The following is a 20652-nucleotide window of genomic DNA, read 5'->3' on the forward strand; positions in this document are numbered from 1 at the left end:
TCGTGCTGCCTAATTCTGCAGAAAGCAACTGTAGGACTGCAGAGAAGAAAACTTTGTGCAATGAGGGAACTGTGAGCCCCACCTTTCCCTCCCCTCCAAGTACCAACAGAGACATTCTGGTGTGTCAGTGGGATTAGACAGGTGCTTCAAAGATTTCACTTGCAGATTGAGGGATCTACATGACCTACATACGATCTAAATCCCATCTTAGATATTCATAACCTCTTTTGGACCTCAATCCAGAGCTAGGTCTTTATACTTCAATAAGCAACTGGAAGAACTATTGATTACATAAATATATGCAAGCTGCTACTGGTGAATGTTTCAGAATATCCACAGTTGGAAAGCACAGTAACGGAGTTAACACAGACACAGTATACAAAATGACATGTAAAACAGACTTAGGAAAACAATGTCCAGAAGCAAAAAACTGAATAAATTCATGAACTTTTACATATGGACCATGTCTTACATGGATGTTTTCTTGCTGGCAAGGTAATGAGCTCGCATTTGTCCAAAATAAGACATCCATGTTAGAATGGCATATGAAGTACAATGAACATGAACTCACGTGGTCAGACTTAAAGGCTGAAACTGTTGCTTGGACATGCAAAGGATATCACAAAATAAGCACCTCCCCCAAACTTTATGCTTTCAGGATAATTCAGAATGTCTCTCAAATATATCCACCTGCCTATTGCTTCACTGTCTACCTTAGCATTTTTCTATACAAGCAGCAAATCCCAGTCTGTTTTTGCAACACAAATGCATGAGATTAGTGACTGCAGGAGCAAACAGAATCAGTTTAAATCCTGTAAGACAAGTGAATGATATTACTTCACAAGTATGAAATCTGAGATCTCTTTGCCTTTAATTTAAAAAACCTGTACCTAATAATCACATTAAAGTCTGTTTGGCATGCCAGACAGCTTTTACTTCCTCTGTTATTTTTACAATTTGAACGTCCTTTGTAGTTACTGAAATTAATTTATGCCTTTCAGCAAATATTTTTTTCAAAACTTTTTATCTATAAGGGTAGGTATTGTCAAGTACAATATACTTCTATAATTTCACATCTAAGAGCTTTTTCTCAGTATTTTTTTAATTCAGCAAAAGCTGACAATCATTATTATAAATCTTCATAAGGCTTAGCATTTGTCAAATCAAACAATATAATCTTTGCAGAAATAGTAGTCCTGAAACTCCATTCTATTTATTATTTATACTCTGTTATAGGGTGTTCACAGTGCTTAGGAAATTCAAACATAACTTTTTTATTTTGTTTTAAAAGGTCAATTATTTCCTTAAGTATTGGAGGACAGGAATGAGAACTAACCCTGGAGCAACAAATTCAGCAAGGAAAATGGGTCAAAGAACAGATGTTTAGAGGATGACAGAGAGCAGTGTTACAGGTAACCAGGTCAGCAGGCAGGAACCCTGATTAGAGTTAAGTGAACTCCATTTCCCTTTCATAATCAAAATACTTGAAAATCTAATTTATAGCACCAGCCAATTGCAATAAAAAATGACTTTAATAGCTGTAGAAGCTTTCAGTTGTGAAAGCAGTAAGATTTCATTATACTAAGCCAGTTGAAAATCATCTTTATGGGAAAAGATTGCTAAATTCCCAATATGCACATATTAAAATGACAATTAGCAATTTAAATAATTAAACTTACAGATAAAATGAGCACAACTTAACCTCATCTATTTTGGGCTGATTATTCATTGGCTATTAAAAGATGACTTCCTGAAGAGAGACAAGATAAACATATCCTATATTTAACATGACAAAAGTTAAAGCAATAAGCCTTCTTACAGTGCCTCTGCACCACGCTAGCAAGCTTAACCCAGCTCTGAGCTGAAAAGCATAGGAGTATCTAGCAACAGCGTTAAGTTGATATCACATGAGGCAGCATAAATACAAAGAGCAGAGCTGAAAAAGCTCAGGAGCAGTAGTGCTTGGACATAGGTGTTTATTGTTGGATTTTGGCTGGCACTTTCCCAGTGGCCTGCATCACATTGTGTGGATGTAGCTGTGTGGATGGGGAATCTGGAAGACTCATATAACAGGCCTTGTAGTAATCCTTAGTTGTGCAGTGTTTGGGAAATCACACCATGAACAAACCGAAATGTCTACGAAAGCCCAATCTGAATATTAGTAGAAAAGAAAAACAACATCACTACAACTCTAAGGCCATTTTGTTAGGAATTACTGGATTTAAGAACAGCCAAGCTGATGCACAGGCAGTGATTACTAAAACTATGGTGACTTTCTGGCTTTAATTTTGCATTTTTAAAACGAGTTCACACATGCTTCCAATTGTAGGGAAGGTTTTGTTTCCTCCCTTTCCTCCTAGATAGCTTGCACTTGCTCATCTAATCACAGACCATATGAAAGAGAAGGACCTAACCTCAGGCAGAGTCCCTACACTTAGGTCGTTTCTCACAGATGTTTGTCTAACCTGTTCTTGAAGGCCTGCAAACGTTGAGGGTTCACTGCAGCTTATTCTGCTGCTTTAGCATCTCCACTGTAGTGCTTTGCCCCTCAGTGTCTGACACTGCAGCCTGTGATATAATTTTGGGGTAATCACTCTTTGCCCTGTAAAAAGGATGAACAGCACAGGCCTGTTCCCCTCTACAGCTCTTCCACATAGCTGCATATTTACATGATTCACATTTTCTTTCAGTTCAACAACATGAAATCCTTCACAGTTTTCCTTGCAGGTCACACTTCAGACCCCATTCTACTCTTTATATTGAATCCTGTGTTTAAGTGCAATACTGAAAACTAGGCACAAACTGAGGTTTTCCATCCTCCTGTTTGTATCCTCTCAGTAAGATGCAAGCCTTTTACACAGCTCACTGTTTGTTGACTTTTATCTAGTTCATTATTTACATGTTCCTCCTGCTTTTTAAGAGCTACCCTTAGAGACTTGTTTGGCATATTTATTTGTGAACTTGACCACCATATCACTGTGTGTCCTTGCATATATTGCCTCCTTAATTTCACCCTATTTTTTGCATCTGACCTTTCTGAATTCTACTAATCTTCTAATATACTTTCAGTTCCTCTTAGCCTGGGAAGATTTACATGTGCTCACCAGGTTCTGGGGTATAAAAGTCATGTTTGAGAAAAAACAAGGAAGAATTTTCCAAGCTGAAGAAACCTCTCTGGAAATGAGTCAGACACACAAAATTTTGGGGCCCTCTTTATAGGCGAAAAAGTGGTATTAAAGCTCCAAGCATTAGAAACTTGGCTCACACTGTTCCAAAGCTCATTAACAGAATGCCAGGAAGAAAATTCAGCAATACATAGAAAGATCCCACCCTCCAAAACAACCCCACAAAACTAAAGTCAAAACACCACCATGATGCTCAGAAGTTCACAAGAACCAAGAAGATTCTCTTTAAGTCACTTCATCCTGCCTAAAAATTGCCAGTGGAAATGAATAGAGTTTGATGTAGAAATTTACTTTAAAAAAATAAATAGCTTAAGACAATTAAAACTGGAATTTATTTGCAGTGATTAGAAGAAGTGAATTTCACTGATACTCTTTCTGGTATATAGGAATGGTTTCAGGTTAATCTTTTAAAAGTATTGAAAGATTTTGCTAACTTTTTTTTTTTTGCTAAAGAAGGTGGCTTTGAGCCAGAAGCAACAATGGCAACATCATTCTGGACTGAATTACTTTGAACGGTTTTTATTAACACCTGTTTAGCTAATCTGCTATTAAAAAGGGCTTGAATGCTTAAAATCACCTTGAAACAAGCACACTACCTTGTCAATCCTTTCTACTATGGTCCTCTAACTGTGAAAGGAAAGACAAGCCTTACTGCTCTTGATACTTTACAGGAGAAGAAACAAGCAGAAAATGGTCTCAACTTATCAAGAAGTATTTCCTGTGTTAGAAATGTCAGAAAAATTCAAATTTACCCTTGAATGTTTTTTCTTTTCAAGATCTAGTGCATTTGCTTGGTAATGCACACTTCAAATTCTCTTTAGCTTGACCAATGTTAAATTAGCTGCAAGCAAGGGATTCCCAACCTCTTTCTAGCCAAGCACCTTATACACCAAAACCTACCTCCCTGCACCTCTCCCAGTGGGAGCAACAGGGCACAGCTGTTGGGGAGCAAACACTGCCTGCACATCCAAACACCTCTTTCTCTGTGCACATGGTGTAAAAAATCTGGAAGTTTTCCCTGCAGCTGCAGGTAACATTTCTAATTCAACTAAGGTGATACCCAAGCAAGATAAGAATTCTTGTTGCAAATTTAGATTCTATGTCATCTTCAACAAACATAAAGGATAGGCTGTACTTCTTGTTCTACAGCCAAATGAGTGTATCTGAAATAGTTCCCGGTTTCAACATTTCTGATACTGATGCAGTAACAGTTTGAGATCCAGAGAAGTTTCCAGGAACCTTTTGTTTCAAGTGCTTCCTTTTAAAACCTAATCACTGTAACTCTGCAAGCCAAAGATAGAAGTAGCAAAAACTCCAATGAGTAGTCTGTGTCAGGAAAGCTGTCCTAGCATTATCAGCAGTAGGAAAAACTTGTGCTGAGAACACTTACATTAATCACATTGTTGGCGGTCACTGGAACTAAAATGGATTACACAGAGACCTTGCTCTACACATAAACACCCCATAAAACTCTTTTTCATGCAAGAAAACGACAGTTCTTAGAACATACACTCTTTCCCATTCATTGAGGAAATACACTCTTTCCAATTCACTGTTACTCAAGACTTCTCACCTAAAAGAAGCAGCAAACAAACTTTGATTTTTCTTTTCAGTACTGGATGTGTGCAAATACAATGGCCAAATATATTGTGCAAGAGAATCTTATTGAAGAGCTGCTTCAAGGAATAAAGCAGAAAATGGGTGCAAAAGGCAGCATTAACATAGTATTTGTTTTGTGAGAGGCATATGTGGAAGTATTCCACGTGTTTGTATTATCAGTAAAATGCAAATTCCTCATTTTTTCCATAGCAATCTCAAAAGATCTTCCCTATGCACACTGCATCCTACCCAGCCCTGAGGAATATTTTTGCTGCTAGTACCCACTTGGTAAAATGTAGTGTCTTTACATATAAGTAAGGTCATCCCACTTCAGGACTATGCTAAAAACCACTAAAGAGAATAAACAAAAAAAAGACCATGTCATTTACATATCAGGGTAGCAACTTCTTGTTTACATCCACTTATTCGCAAATATTATGTGTTGTGCTAATGTGTTAGGAATGCAAATGCTTATTTTTTAAGTATATGTAAAAGAATTGTATAGATGCATTAAATCTTCAAAAATAACTTCTAAAAATACCTTTTTGTGATCGTATCAACAGGGAAAAAACCCACACTTAAGAAGTATGCAAACTGCCCCAAAGGCTACAATGGGTTAGGTTTCACTCTAGCCAGAGGCTTTGTTTCCCATTATTTAAGATAAATCCTGAAATATAATAAATAAAGAACATCTAATCTCAAAATGTACATCAACAGATTTAAACGTTATTCTCATTAACCCCTCCAGAGCCTATAAAATAGGGTCAGCTGAAAAGGCTTTCAAATGGTCCTCAGCAGACACTACATCATGTTCTAGTGATCTATTGCTTGAAAAGGAAAAGTCTTTTACAGCCTAACCCCTAAGGGGTTTAAGATCATAATAACACTTAAAAACCCTAAGTACAAGCTTTCTTTGATATCTGGTACAATACTATAAAATATGAATTAACAAGGATATTAATCATTTTACTCAGTATCATTATTAACCATGCTATAATCCAGAAACAGGAACTGAAATACTATCACATGCATAACTAGTTTTAAAGTTAGCAAAGATATTTCAGTTTAATTAATGGAAACCACCTGTCTAAACACCATTAGCTCATCTACATTTTTTAAGGTCTGGCTCAAACAGAAACGTCATCTTTAACCAAGCCACACAGCAACTTGCCTGTGAAAGTGACTTGCCTCCTGAAAGGAGGTTGCCACAAAACCCAAGCACATTGTTTTTCTGTTATTGGGTTACAGTAGCTCAAGTCTGTAGGTACCAGAATCCTCCACCCAGCTGATCAGTTACAGCTGTTAATTGCGGAGGGAGAGACTGGCTGACATCTGCTTCTTGCATAGTTAGTTAATGGTTCACTTCCACGTCCTAAAAGGATTGTAGCCTCTCTCAAAAGACAACGTTGGCCCCCATATATGTCTGCCTTCTACACTGCCTGTCTTGTTCTGGTTTGTCACTCTCTATACAATGCAAATCTGAGTGAACTCACATCTGCCACTGATCGACCCAATTCGTGAGCAATCTTTTCCCATCGACCTGGGGTCCCCCCTGGGAACTTAACCATACTTCTTGTCAGCTGGCCAAGGTCCTCCTCTGTCCATTCAGGTGCCTGTAAAACAATTGTAAAACATTCATTACAGTGGGATATTGGACACAGTTTTGTGAGGTAATATACTGAAAAAAATTAATAAATCTTCAGGCGTATTAATTAATGTAGAACAAAAAATTAATAGTTTCAAGTATCTGGGCCTCACGTCCCTGTGCTGCTGCATAAAATGAATTAAAACAATAGAGCAACAGTAAGGTATTAAAATCCTTAATACTCGGGAAAAAAGAGTTTTGTATATTAAATACACTGACACATTTCATTTCTATCAACACTTAGACAATATACATAATACTATAAAATGCAGTAAAGATAAAGCAACAATATTTTTATTAAAGATTAAATTCTGGTTTAAGATGCAAATCTGTAGGACATTTAATTGCACAAGTGAGATCTCTTCAGCAAAGAGAAAGAAAATACCTTCAGTTTTTACATTTTACAGAAACATCTAAATACATCAGACCAGCCCTTTTAGCCTTTTGTCAGTGTAATCATTCTACATTTTAGCACTCTGGGATGATTCAGGAATGAAATCTGTTGATTCAAGTATTCTATTAAGACTACTAAACAACACTCCACTCTCCCCTCAAAAACACGGTTATGCCACAAAACCAAACCGGATGCTTCCACCACCCAATAACCAAACGCTATAAAAAATGTTTTGCTCTAGCTACATAAAACAATCTGTTAAAAATAACTGTCTCCACAACGGCCAAATAAAAGTGAACAAAGCAAGGAACACACAATTAGAGCCGTTTAAGGCATAAAATCTCACTTGCCTCAGATGGCAAGATGCAGTAACCACCTCTGAGGTTTGCAGCATCTTTGGCAACGGCCCCGGAGCCGGACGGATCTTTGTTACCATCAGCAGTCTGCCATTTTATTTATTTTCAAGGAATTCTTTATGCCATACCTCTTCTAATCACCGTTTCCGATAATGAACAGGCACATATCAAGCAGTTTGCATTACAGAGCCATCAGCAGAGAACAACAGTCAGAGGTGAGTGACCCCAGGGACCATCTCCACAACTACAGCAAAGCTTCTCCCTGACACTAATCCTGCCTGTCATTCTCCCACTGTGCTCTAACCACACTGACATCCGCCTGCCGCACTGCAAGCTTAACGGGGCCCTTCCTGACTTTTTACTGTCTCCCCCAATCAATGGTTCAAGCGTGCTCTTTTCACCATGTCCAAATGGCAGCCTCGCTCATAATCAAAGTGCATTGCTCCTGTTAAAGGGCTTCCCGAAAGGCTCCACCATTTGCATTCATTTGCAAAGCAAACTACTTTTATTCACTTTGTTCTGCTATCAAGAGTGTTCCCTGAAGCAGATAAATTGGCATAAATACAACCTGCCACTTGAAAGACAGTAAATAATAGCCAATAGTAGCAAGGATTTCATCAATCGTCCTGGTTTGGATCCATGTAGTCCTTTATTCGATCCTGAAAGCCTGAGACAGTCATATTCGGGGAGTTTTTAATACAAGTATAAAACGAATGCTTGACGCCGATTCAAATGCAAGACGCTTAAATAACGTGTGTGTACGTGAGAGATCTGGCACGTACGTTACATGCATCATCACACCATCACACCCCGGCCTATAGAAAAAAGGGTAAACACACTGAAAGTCTCCACATTGTGCAATAACCTTATGACTTGTCTTGAACAAGCTCATATATGCCATGTATTTATTATATTGTACTCCAGGTATCTATTTGATACTAAAATATTATTTCTCAAGAGATTCTTAGAAGGGAATATTTGGACCACTCACTGTCCTACTTATAAAAATATTTGCATGACTATAATCTAAAGAATTAATTCTTTTAATATTTTTGGTTAAAAGTCTTTTGTAAAAAAAAAATAGTCAAATTGCATACCTCACAATTAGTCTTAATATGTATGCAGTTTACTACAATTTTCTATTTAATGTATATCAAAGGGGGGCACGCACACCTTTGCTGCTTTTTCGGGGGGTGTTTGCTGTTTTGCAGGGTGGTGTTTGTTGGTTTTTGGGTGGGGTTTTTTTTGTTGGTTGTTTTGTTTTGGGTTTTTTTTAAGGAAATTCACAGCTATTTTCTCTTACCTTGTCCAAAGCATCTCTACGGAATTGCACATGCAAATCAAGATGATTTTCTCGGTGATATCCCAGCATCAGGAGCTGTATAGGAAGTTATTTTTTCAGCAAGCTTTGATTTTCCTACGTGCTCAAAACTTCACTAACCATTTGTAAATATTAGATGTCAATGTTATCTTCCTAAGTAACAGACAAAACTTCAATCAGATCTGTAGCTAATTATACTATTCATTTACAGCACAGAAATTTGTTATGTAAGTTAAAATATCAACTTGTTACTCTTATTTCAAGCTGACAGTAACTTCAGAATTTATAAAATTGGAAAATCTTTGAAAAAGCTTTCAGAAAATCCACTCTTGACTGCTAAAGCTGCGAAGAGCTTTTGTGAATTTGCAATTCCTCAGCAACAGTTAATTGTGTCTTTAGATGCAACAGCGCCTACTGTGATCCAACTACTACAAGCAGCTATGAGGGTGGTCATGGTGTGAATGTATTCTCCCTGTTCTAATCTGGAGCCAACCGTAACTGCGAGAGTCAAATGCATGCATAAACATACTGCTTTGTCACCTAAAACCATGTGTGTCCAATATCACTGGAACACCAGGCCAAAATTCATCTCTACAGTACAGCAATGGAAGACACCACATGGTGAGGGGACAGCTGTTGTTACTACACAAGCATTCAGATTTTGCATCAAAAAAGCCACGTTTGGGGATTAACTCCCCATACTGAATGCAAAATTAAAAGTAGAGAGTTATGGTCTACAGTCTTTAAAATACAAACAAGGGCAGATATAAAAAAGTCATAGCACTCCTAGAAATAATAATCCTTTACCATGGTTTATCATATGTAGCTGGCAGTATTGGAGAATTAGTTCACTCAAATCACTATGCACCTTCTACAGAAAAGAAATATGAATGTGGTTTATTGCTTATCATCACTTGTACCTGTCTACCTGCACCTAACAATTCTATACCACCTCTTTCAGACTTTTACACTACTAGGATTTAATATTTATATACACATATATATATATGAGCAACTATTTTCAGTTACATTAAAACCAAATTTTTACACAATATAGCATTTATTTTTTCAAGAAAAGTCTAACTTGTTTACACTTGTTAACATTAATAGGTATAAAACTATACCTATTAAGTAGGTAAATTGGGAAGTGCCTAGTTGAGTTTATAAAGAAACTGTAGAGGTTATTTATATTGACTTGACAATATGAGATAATTGGATTTTTTTTTAGATTAAATTTTAGCTTTAGAATGTTTCTTCCTATGATCAATATACTGTAAATTCAATTTAAAACACTGTTGTATTAAAGTTTGGAATATTTTTTCAATCTGGCTAGGATTTTGTGCTATGCTTCATCTAATTTTGGTGATTCACTCATTTGAGTTTGTCTAGTCCACGCAAATAAATCATGAGGTTTCATCTATATAAAAATATCTGTGCAAACATTTATAGAACACGGGTCCTAGTAAAATCCTAGACAGTTCATAGAATCACAGGTTTGTTTGGGTTGGAAGGGACCTTAAAGATCATGTACTTTCAACATCCCTGCCACAGGTGGAGACACACTCTCCACTAGACCAGGTTGCAGAAAGCCTCATCAATCCTGGCCTTGAAGGTTTTGCAATTCGTATACATTTAACCTAGAAGAAGGTGGTGTTTCTACCCAGTGACTGTAACAGAGTGTAAAAGGATTCCTGATTTCATTTCTTGCACATAATGTTTTATTTCACTGACATTATTCTTCCATATTCTTCCTTTACCTGCAAGAAGACTCAAACCAGTCTTGTTTTATCAACTCTAATACACATGTGGCATTGTGATCCAGCTGTGGCTGAACACTAAGGATCTGCTACAGTTGTAAAGATCTCTTGTGAAACTCTGAAGATCTGCTAAAAGATAATAATGATCTGAATTCATATTCAAATCCACAACATATTCAGCCAAAGCCATTACTCAAACCCCATTTCCAACAGTACAATTATTATTAATTGATCCAACAAAGCCATAAGGACAGCTATACTGTTTCAGACCAACTGTCAAGGGACACCAGTAAGTAATCTGTGCTCAGGGAGTGCAGCTGCAGAAAAGTTTACTGCATGCTTTGTGATAATGGGAAGGACTGTATTTGTCCTTCCTCCCTCCCAGTCCTAGTCTGCTTTGAAAAAAACAGGCCATATGCAGATATTAAGAGTAAGACAAGCATATGTGTTACCTCTATTTTCCCTAACTGCAATTATTTTCCACTCAAGGTGTTTCTTTAGGCTGATATATCTATTTAGTAGCCCTCAATGAATCTCTTCTAATGATTTTTTTCCAATCTTCCTTGAAACTTCGTAAACTTTCTGGATTTGTAACATGGTCTTCATGAGCAGCTGAACACATATGCTACCAGTTATTCAAGGAACCACCTTTTATTTTGCCTGTTCTGAACCTGGCTCACGTTAACTTCCATGACACCTACCTCTTGGCTGTAAGCACAAAACCAGCAAGCACTCTACTTCTACTGACTTCCAGGTCCCTTACAACTTTGTTCAGAATAGCCCTCTGTAGTATTACTCCCTAAGTTGCCTCTTCCTGGCTGAAGAGTCCTGGTCCAGTCACAGCTGGTTTCTCATGTAAAAGCCATTTTATACATAATGCCTTTTTCTAAACCACCTGCCATTCCATTACAACGAGCTTCTTTGAAATGAGGTACCAAACCGCACACAGCAGGGTTAATCCGAAGTTTACACTGTAGAATAAGGATTTTTCTGTTTCCCCCTCTATTCCTTTTTCAACAATTTATAACATTTGCATTGATTTTTTGAATGACACTGAGTTGATGTTTTCTATGAAGCTAGAACTGATAATTCCAAAGATCAGAGCTCATCATCTTGAGCATGAAGTCAGGACAGCCACCCACTGTATCAACATTTGCATGACTTCATATTTACATTGTTAAGTCCTTCTGGAAAATCAAGTGGAATTTATTAGTCAAATCACCTTCTCCATGCATATTCATTAATCCTTCAAAAAAGTCCAAAAGGTTTAAGGCAGGACTTTCCTTTATAGAAACAATGTTCAGGTCTCCACACAGGTCATATTTACCTGGAGCTCCCTAATTCTATTTTTTATTTAAATTTTTGATAGTTTTCTCTAAAGAGGTGGCAGATGTACAGGTCTGTAACAGTCCCTGTATTCCACTGACAACTGAATATACAGAATGACACATTTGCCATTTCAGTCCTCAAGCACCCAAGAAACTAAAGTTAATGGAATTATTTAATTCTTACATTTTCTTTAAGCTCCTGCTTGCACATCCCCATTTCTAGCACTGTGGTGGGTTTACCCTGTCTGGAGGCCAGATGCTCACCAAAACTGTTCCATCACCACCCTCCTCAGGCAGTCAGGGGAGAAAATACATAATGAGAGGCTGAGGCTTACAGGTTGAGATAAGGACAGAGAGAGATCATCCAGCAATTAACGTCACGGGCAAAACAGACGCAACATGGAGTAAAATGCATCTAATTTATTACCCAATCAAACCCAAGTAGGGTAATGAGAAATAAACACAAATTTTAAAACACCTCCCCCCACCCCTCCATTCTTCTGGGGCTCAACTTTATTCACAATTTCTCTCCCTCCTCCCCTTGAGCAGCACAGGGGGATGATGGGGTTATGGGCGTTGTGGTCAGTTCATCACATGTTATCTCTGCTGCTCCTTCCTCCTCAGGGGGAAGACTCTTCACACTCTTCCCTTGCTCCAGCATGTGGTCCCTCCCATGGGAGACAAGTCCCCCATGAACTTCTCCAGCGTGAGTCCATCCCACAAGGGCCGCAGTTCTTCACTAACTGCTCCAGCGTGGGTCCCTTCCATGGGGTGCAGACCTTCAGGAACAGACTGCTCCAGCCCAGCCCCCAGGTCCCACCAGCAAACCTGCTTCAACATGAGCTGCTCCACAGGCTCAAGGTACTGCTGGGAGTCTGCTTCAGTGTGGGCTTCCCACAGGGTCACAGCCTCCTTCAGGTGTCTCCATCTTCTCCAGTGTGGGGTCCTCCATGGGCTGCAGATAGGATCTCTGCGCCCCATCACCTTCCATGGGCTGTGGGGGGGCCAGCCTGCCTCGCCATGGTCTTCTCTATGGACTGCAGGGGAATCTCAGTGCCTGGAACACCACCCTCCCCCTCCTTCTTCATTAACCTTGGTGTCTGCAGTTTCTTGCATTTTCTCACCCCTTTGTTTGCTGACAAAAAAGCAGCTGCTTGTGGGTTCTTTTCCTTCTTAAATATATTATCCCAGAGGCACTACCATCATTGCCTTGGTCAGTGGCAGGTCTGTCCTTCAGCCAGCTGGTATTGGCTCTGTCAGACCTAGGAGAAGTTTCTAGCAGCTTCCTGCAGAAGCCATCCCTGCAGCCCACACCTGCCACTACCAAAAACTTGCCATGCAAACCCAAAACAATTGCACAGGCCTAAAAGAGCATTAGTGATTAGTTTTAGAATTTTTCAGAGCAACTACATGTAAATACGAAGACAGAACTAATTATCTTGGCTGCTACCATAAGCCTGTCAAAATGATAACCTAGACATAATATTTTTTGTTTATACTCTTCCTCTCACAGGAACGCCTTCAGCATTAAAAGCATTAAAATATTAAACAATATACACAACATAAGTATGCAACAGCTCTGAGAGAAGAGTGAGAAACTAAGAGAAACACGAAGTTTCATCTGCCTCCATATCACTTCTTCTCCATGTGGTCTTCTACCACATGCAGCAGCAAATATTCTAGGACAGAGACACACTCCCTCAGAGCTGCCCCCAACCCAGATCAGTGATTTCCTAAGCATGAAGCCGAATCCATCTCTGTTACATTGCCAGTGTCTGCTCTCCTCTGCCCAGTTTTGCTCTTACTCAACATTATAAACTGGCTTTCTAAACACATTCAGTCTTTCAATTCTCAACATACTCTGCTGCATTTCATTTCTCCATCCACCGTTTCTGCTCTGCTCCACGGTTCCATCCATAAGAGGGAGAAGGCAAAAAAACCCAACAAACCAAACAACAACAAAACCACACAACCAAGCCACAAAAAACTCAACAAACCAAAATAAACACAAAAATCCCCAAATAACAACCAAAAACACTACCAGTACCACTACCAGGTTTATTTCAATTCTGAACACACAGTTGAAGACAATTTTTCTGCAGTAGGAGAGTCAGTAGAAAAAGACAGGACTCCTCAGGAGAGGTTTTTCTAGACCCTGCCTGTTTCAGAATGGGGATTTCACAGATGTTTCAATTAGTACTACATCAAATAATACCTTGCAATTCACTACCTTATAGACCATCTCCAGTACTGAACAGATCCTTGCAGATTCACATGGATCTCCTTTAGAGACATTTGCAATAACAAAACCTTATCCATTTCCTGTTCTTTAATTGAGCATTACTAGAGATCTTCCCTTTCATCTTATCACTGCTCTGTCTCTATAAGAAGTCTTGCTGACAGAACCTGTCAAAAGCTTTATAAAAATTCGAGTACACTGTAAAGCTGTAATAATAAGGCATAACTTTTCTTTAAATTCACACACTGACTAGCGACTATTACTTTAAAATTTGTGCATCTAATAGCATCATTCATTGCATAATTAAAAAAAATAATTACCCAGTATGGAATTCATGCTAACCAGCCTGTACTTCCCAGAATCCTCAATGAAGCTCAAAAGCTGGTATCCTACTTCCACCTTTCATTTCACGGCTCAATTAAGTAATTCCTAAAATATTTAACAGTAGTTTTAAATGGATTTAATATTAGAGTTCTTTTTAGGTCAACTATTGTTCCAAGCAGTTTCTATCAACTTCAGATGAATGCTTCAGATTGAAGCACTTCCTCCCCACTTGCCTTCAGTATATGATGTCAAAAACTCGCTAAGTCATCTGTAGTAAACATGAGTGAAAAGGACTTTTAGCCCAAGCATCATCTTGAAGCTGCTTTGATTTTGATCATCCACTTCAACAAAATCCTTCCCAGCATCCCTTCATTCTATTTTTATTTTTCCAAAACGTAATAATATTTTTTTGACTTACCTTATTTTTGATTTGCATCTGATTTGCAAATCTTATGCTCCTTTGCATAAGACTATCCCTTTCTGAAGGTTTCACACACACACACACCCCCAGTTAAGTAGGTATCTTCATTTTTTAGTCTGAGACAAGAATAATTCACTTCTAGTAAAATGGGCATATTTTGAGATTCTTCTACTGGCTACCATCCTGATTATTCAGAATTCTGACAATTAACTTCAAGCATTCTCTTAACTCATCCTAACTGCATGTCAGCAGATGATTTTTAAACATAGAAAAGTAAGTTTACTTTCAGAGTTTAAGCATATTAGAAACCAAAATGCAAACAGGCCACAGCGTCAATATGACAGCTCCCCTATGTTTTTGGGAAAGCAAAACCAGTTGACATCTATTCAGGAACATCAACTAACATCTTTATTTACAAGTACATTTCACACCTAATGCAGGTAAAAAAGGAATTATTATTCAACTTTCTCATTCCTAAGCCATGCATCTATCTGTACCTTTTTATACATTGCTTGCTTTACCTCAGCAGGAAGCCTGAGTGAGTAACATTCTCCCACCACAGCACTACATGGAGTTAGTTGCCAGGCTATTTCTACACCCATAAGCTGCCATACCTTAAGATGGAAAAGTCTGTGTTCTAACCGACAGACAAAAAGCAGGGGAGGAGAATGAGAAGTAAATATAAATCAAGCTAAGAACCAGCTACATGAAGCAGCAAGACAATTTTTTAAAGTTATGACTACATTGAGAAAGTTGCAGATACTCAGAACCAGTTGTAACCATTCAACTGACAGTAAAGGTGGCCAACAGCAACTTAAAAATGAAGCACTGGATGAGCTATACACTCACAAGATGATTACTGTGGCACTGCACTCATCCCTGGCTTTCATTTCCAGCTGTTGGCCCTTCCCTGTGTTCCACACAGACTAAGCAGCTCTCAGTGTTTCTTTCCATGAAGGCACCTCTGCTAAGTTCAAAGGTGACCCTCCAAGTATCAGCAGATACCATTTCCAACCCTTAAGTAATTTCTACAAATTTTCTTTATGTATAGTTGCCAGCTTTTTTCATCTATATCCCCAAATTACAAAAAGCCATTCAAAGCTGATCTTTCCTACTCAGTATTTATTCCTACTTTGAGAATTCAGAGCCATGAGTGGTTTTTAATACTTTCTTTGAAAAAGCCCCAGTTCTTCGGAAAGAATCTGTAGGGGGGGAAGCAATGCTGAGCAGTAATTTTCAGGTTTTGCAGAACACAAACACCTCAGAAATATCTAAATTAATAAAAATATTTTCTTGTCAGGAGCTGAAATTGCTCTAAAACAATGAATTGTTAATGACTAGTCATTGATATGAATAATCACCTGGTTAAAGCCACAGCATCTGGAAAAACAGGGGAGGTAAAAAGAATGAAAATTCTTCTGTATTTTATTGTAAAAATTGGTAGAAATATGAAAGAAAAAGAATTTTTTATCAGGTGTCTGTGGCAAGATTTTAGTAGGCGGGGTGGCCTCTCTGGAAGGATGTGAGGAGCAGCCCTGTGTTGGGACACAGCCAGCTCCAACAGACCCACTGCAGGAGGCAGCTGAGCCCATCAGCTGAGCTGGTGGCACCTCTGGGGAAACAAATTTAAGAAAAGCCAAAATGCTGCACAGCAGCATGAAAAATGAAGGGAAGTATGAGACACAGTCCCACAGACACCAAGGTCAGAGAAGGAGGGGAAGGAGATGCTCCTGGTGCCTGAGCAGAGGTGCTCCAGCAGCCCATGAAGGAGACCATGCTGGAGCGGATATCCATGCTGCAGCTCGTGGAGGACCCCACACTGGAGAAGATGGATATGCCCTGAAGAAACCATGACCCGTGGAGGACCCATGCTGGAGCAGGTTGACCCTGAAGGTCTGCAGCCTGTGTAGGCTGGAGCAGGGAAAGTGTGAGAAGGAAGGAAAGGCAGTGTGGAACTGTGACAGACTGACCAAACTCCCCATCTCCTCTGTGCTACTGGGAACGTGGAGGAGGTAGAGGTGTGAGGAAAGAAGGAGCAAAGTTGAGCCTTCAAATTCAAGGGGAGAAAGGTGTTTTATGTTTTTTTCTTAACATCCAACACTATTGTAGTTGTCCCCAAGTTGAATCTCTCTTGTCTGCAACGGTAATTCATTACTCGATCTCCACACCTTTACCTTGACCTACAAGTTTTTTCATCTTATTTTCTCCTCTAATCCTGCTGAGGAGAGGGAGAGAGTGGCTGGGTGGGCCCCTGGCAGCCAGCCACAGTAAGCCCATGAAGAATTATGAAGTCACAAATTACAACATCCTGGTTTGGATTTATGATGAGTTTTGGGGAAGAATTCTTTCATGATCTCCCCTCAAAACTACAGGAGTAGAAAATTATCAGCCATCTGTGATTGCTGCTGTTGACTACAACAGCACAGCTACCCGATTTAAAGTAAAACTCTGTTAGCAGTTCAGCAGCCTGCAAATCTAGCATGTAACAAAAACTGGTTGAATTTCCTACACTAACCAATTATAATTTTAAGTAAAGGGTATTGACCTCTAATCAAAAGTTACTCACTCAGTGATTTAGGCTCTTCTGAAAAAACATTCACTGTTTCCTTTCCTGTCTATATTCCAGAGATATCACTTTCACTTCTTTTAAACATCAGCGTGCATTGGTTGCCTTCACAGAAATACTGAAGCCCTTCCATGGTCACAAAGGTTCTCTCTCTATCACAGATAAAAATGACAATTCTCTGCAACACAGCTAAAGTGAACATCTATGAAAGGGACACAAATACAAGAACAAAGTTATTCAACAAAGTTATTTGAATGTAAATGTCCTCATTTAAAGTTAGAGAATAATTACTCCCCATGCAGTCCTCAAATAGTATCAGAAGCCTAAATTAGCTAATGAACTTCCTACCCCTGGCTTCTTTAATGAGACACATTTTGAAGAATCATTTTAATTTGTGTTTTTTCCTTGATCAGGAAAGTTGTATTTTTGCTAAGATGTTTCCCTCAGAATATTTTCTTTTAGTCAATTAGAAATGGCATTACCCTTGCATTGAGAATGAAGTTAAAGTCAATGAGTCTGGGGTATATCAAAAAAAGTGCGGTTTCATCTGGAATATTGTGTGCAGTTCTGGGCTCCCCAATTCAAGGACAGGGAGCTACTGGAGAGGGTATAATAAAGGGCTACAAATATGATTAGAGGACTAGAACATCACTCTTACAAAAAAAAAAAAAAAAAAAGAAAGAAAGAATGAGGAACTTGGGACTTTTTAGCCTAGAGAAGTCTGAGGGAGGATCTTACAAATACTTAGAAATACTTAAGGGGTGTGTGTCAGGAGGATGGGGCCAGTCTTTTTTCAGTGGTGCCCAGTGACAGGATAAGAAACAACAGGCACAAACTTGAACATAGGAAGTCCCACCTAAACATGAGGAGGAACTTCTTTACTGTGAGGGTGGCAAAGCACTGGAACAGACTGCCTTCTGGAGACAATCAAAACCCACCTGGGTGCTGTCCTGTGCAACCTGCTCTATGTGATCATGCTCTGGCAGGATCTGCTCTGTGATTCTCTGAGTAAATACACACCATTAACTGTACGGAATCACAGAACGATAGGAGTCGGAAGAAAGCTCTGGAGATCATCTTGTCCAACACTTTGCTCAAGCAGAGCCACCCAGAGCCAGTTGCAGAGGACCATGGCCAGCTTTAGAATACCTAGCTCCAAGGAGGAAGACCCCACAACCTCCCTGGGCAACCTGTCAATGCTCTGTCATTGTGACATTAAATGAAGTCCATGTTCTTTTCAAATTATGCATAAACAGGATGCTCATTAACTGGAAGTAAAATACAAGAGCCAGGTTTACCGGTGGAAGAGCAACTATAAACTTCTAGTGTTATTAATAAATCAAAAAAGCAAAAGATACTACCAAAATGATGAAATAAGGTTCATCCAGAGACACAGAGATCCAGCCTTATAAAAATAAACCCACCCCAAACATGTAGGCTTTCTAGCCCAGGCTTTGTTTTTGTCTAGAATGATTTTCTGATCCTGTTCACAGACTTTAACCCAGTTACACAAACATAACAGACAATGCACCAGAGAAGTGGGACATGAGCACTCACGTGTCAATTTACTATAAGTTTAGGCTGGAAGTTAGAGAATGCTTCAAACAAGGGGACTTTCAGCATGCTAAAAGGACCTGGAGGGAAGTGGTTTTAGAGAGAAGAGAAAATCCTAATCCACTCTAATATGCAGCTTGTTCCACAGTAAATTGACTCCAGTATTAGCATACAAATATGTTCACCAGTTATCTGCAATGCATCAACTCAGATACCACTTTCTATTTTTTAAAAAAGAATAATATGCCGAAAAGGAAGTAAAGCATGTGTCTCTGGCAATACACACCTGAGGGAGGACACTGCTCTACAGTGAACGTTTTCACACTTCAGTTTCTCCCAGGCTTTCATTGCAGACTTAACACGAACCTATATCTGTCAACCTGACATGCAGGAATGTTTCAAATACCTACCTGCATTGCCATAAAGCAACCTGAATATTCCTCCTATGAAGTAGACAGTTTTCAAAAACATGAAAAATAATTCAAATGATGACATCTTTTTATGGATTTTGAAATTAAAACGGTCTGTCGTATTTACACAAAGCCCAGCTAGTTTTGTCTTTTTCTGTTTGTCATTACAGAAAACCATGGGAGTAGAAGGGTTATTTCTTGCCGCATTCTCAAAATCAAATCTACTTTTCCATCATGCAAAGCCAGAGGAAAAATGTCACAATTAAATGGTTCATAAATATAACACTAAAATTACTATTTAAGTCAATGTAATTGAACAGAAATTAAAAATGTAGTTTTTAATTGCGTATTACAACTTAAATGGTAGCACTTAGCAGAAAGTGTTAACTCATTTATTTTTTTTAATTGTTAGCTGCTTCAAGGCAATTGTTTTAACGCAGAAAAAAAGTGAGAAGCTCTTCAGTAAATTTGATTGTAGGACACTCAGGCATGCAGATCGAATAAACTATAGGTTGAATAGGTAATTAGGTTTGGCCTATGATACATTAATGCAGATACAAATTCCCAAAGAAAAGGAATAATGCTTTTCATTTAATTCTCTCTCAAAACACCACTCTACTTGGATTTTTAAAAGCAGTTTGAAAAAAATATTCCTATTTGATAAAGACCATGAAATTGCAAATCTTTTAGAGTCCATAGGTTAATGAAGTCTTCAGGAAAAGAATTTCTAACTTTCATAAACTTCAATAAATAAGGGAATGGGGTACTAAGCCCTCAACAGATGGCAGGTGGCAACGTTTTTTCATAATCACTTGATATGTTAAAAATCTTTGGCCATGCTGTTAAATTCGCTAGAGAAGATGAGCCCAAAGGCATGCAGATATATTAAAGCATATGATTAGTCTTTATTGGTAAGGAATGTTTTTCCTTGCAAGGTTATGATTTGTCTCTTGAAATACTAAGCAGACTAAGCAAGTGTCAAGTATTTAACAGCATTGGGCTTGTATATATTGGGCTGTATACTCTTCGTTAATCCACTTCAGTATAAAATGGCATGTTATGGCTATTTTGAATACATTAACATAAGGTATTAAAAAACATTCAATGGGCTAAACCATCCTGTGTCACAACGAACAAAATACTACTACACTGTTAACCCTGCTAACTGCTCCACAGTGCTGTCCTCTTCCATCTTGCTTCCTGACACACTTTATCCTAAGTGTGTCTCCATCTCAGTAACTTCTGATTTTTATTTTACCTTACTCTATTGCTGGCAACCTGTTTCTCCTACTCTCGTTCACCCTTAAATAGTTTGCCCAAAATCAGTTCTTGCTTTGCTGTCTCTTACCTTTCTTCATAATACAGTTTCAACTGTCTCCATCAGAATCATTTTACCACCACAGTTATTAAGTAACATTCTTCCTTCCACATAAATGTAATGAAATTATTTCACCAGCAGCTATGTTTCTCTGCCAATAAGCGGTTATTCCCTAAAACAGCCTGGATATTATGATCTCTTCATTTTTAATTTTAATGCTAGAGGTACTCTGCAT

The 20652-nt window shown here is 38.6% G+C and overlaps 1 protein-coding gene across 1 annotated transcript in view; it reads right to left on the reverse strand.

The window, feature by feature from the left end:
* DNAJC1 (DnaJ heat shock protein family (Hsp40) member C1) overlaps positions 1 to 20652 on the reverse strand; it is a 109352-nt gene that overhangs the window by 8019 nt on the left and 80681 nt on the right. Inside the window, exon 9 of the mRNA XM_084260192.1 lies at positions 6278 to 6397. Coding sequence (XP_084116318.1) covers positions 6278 to 6397 — 120 coding nt within the window. The remainder of the gene's footprint in view (positions 1 to 6277; positions 6398 to 20652) is intronic.

The sequence above is a fragment of the Gallinula chloropus genome, assembly GCF_964237585.1.
Source record: "Gallinula chloropus genome assembly, chromosome: 2".
NCBI classification, from domain to species: domain Eukaryota; kingdom Metazoa; phylum Chordata; class Aves; order Gruiformes; family Rallidae; genus Gallinula; species Gallinula chloropus.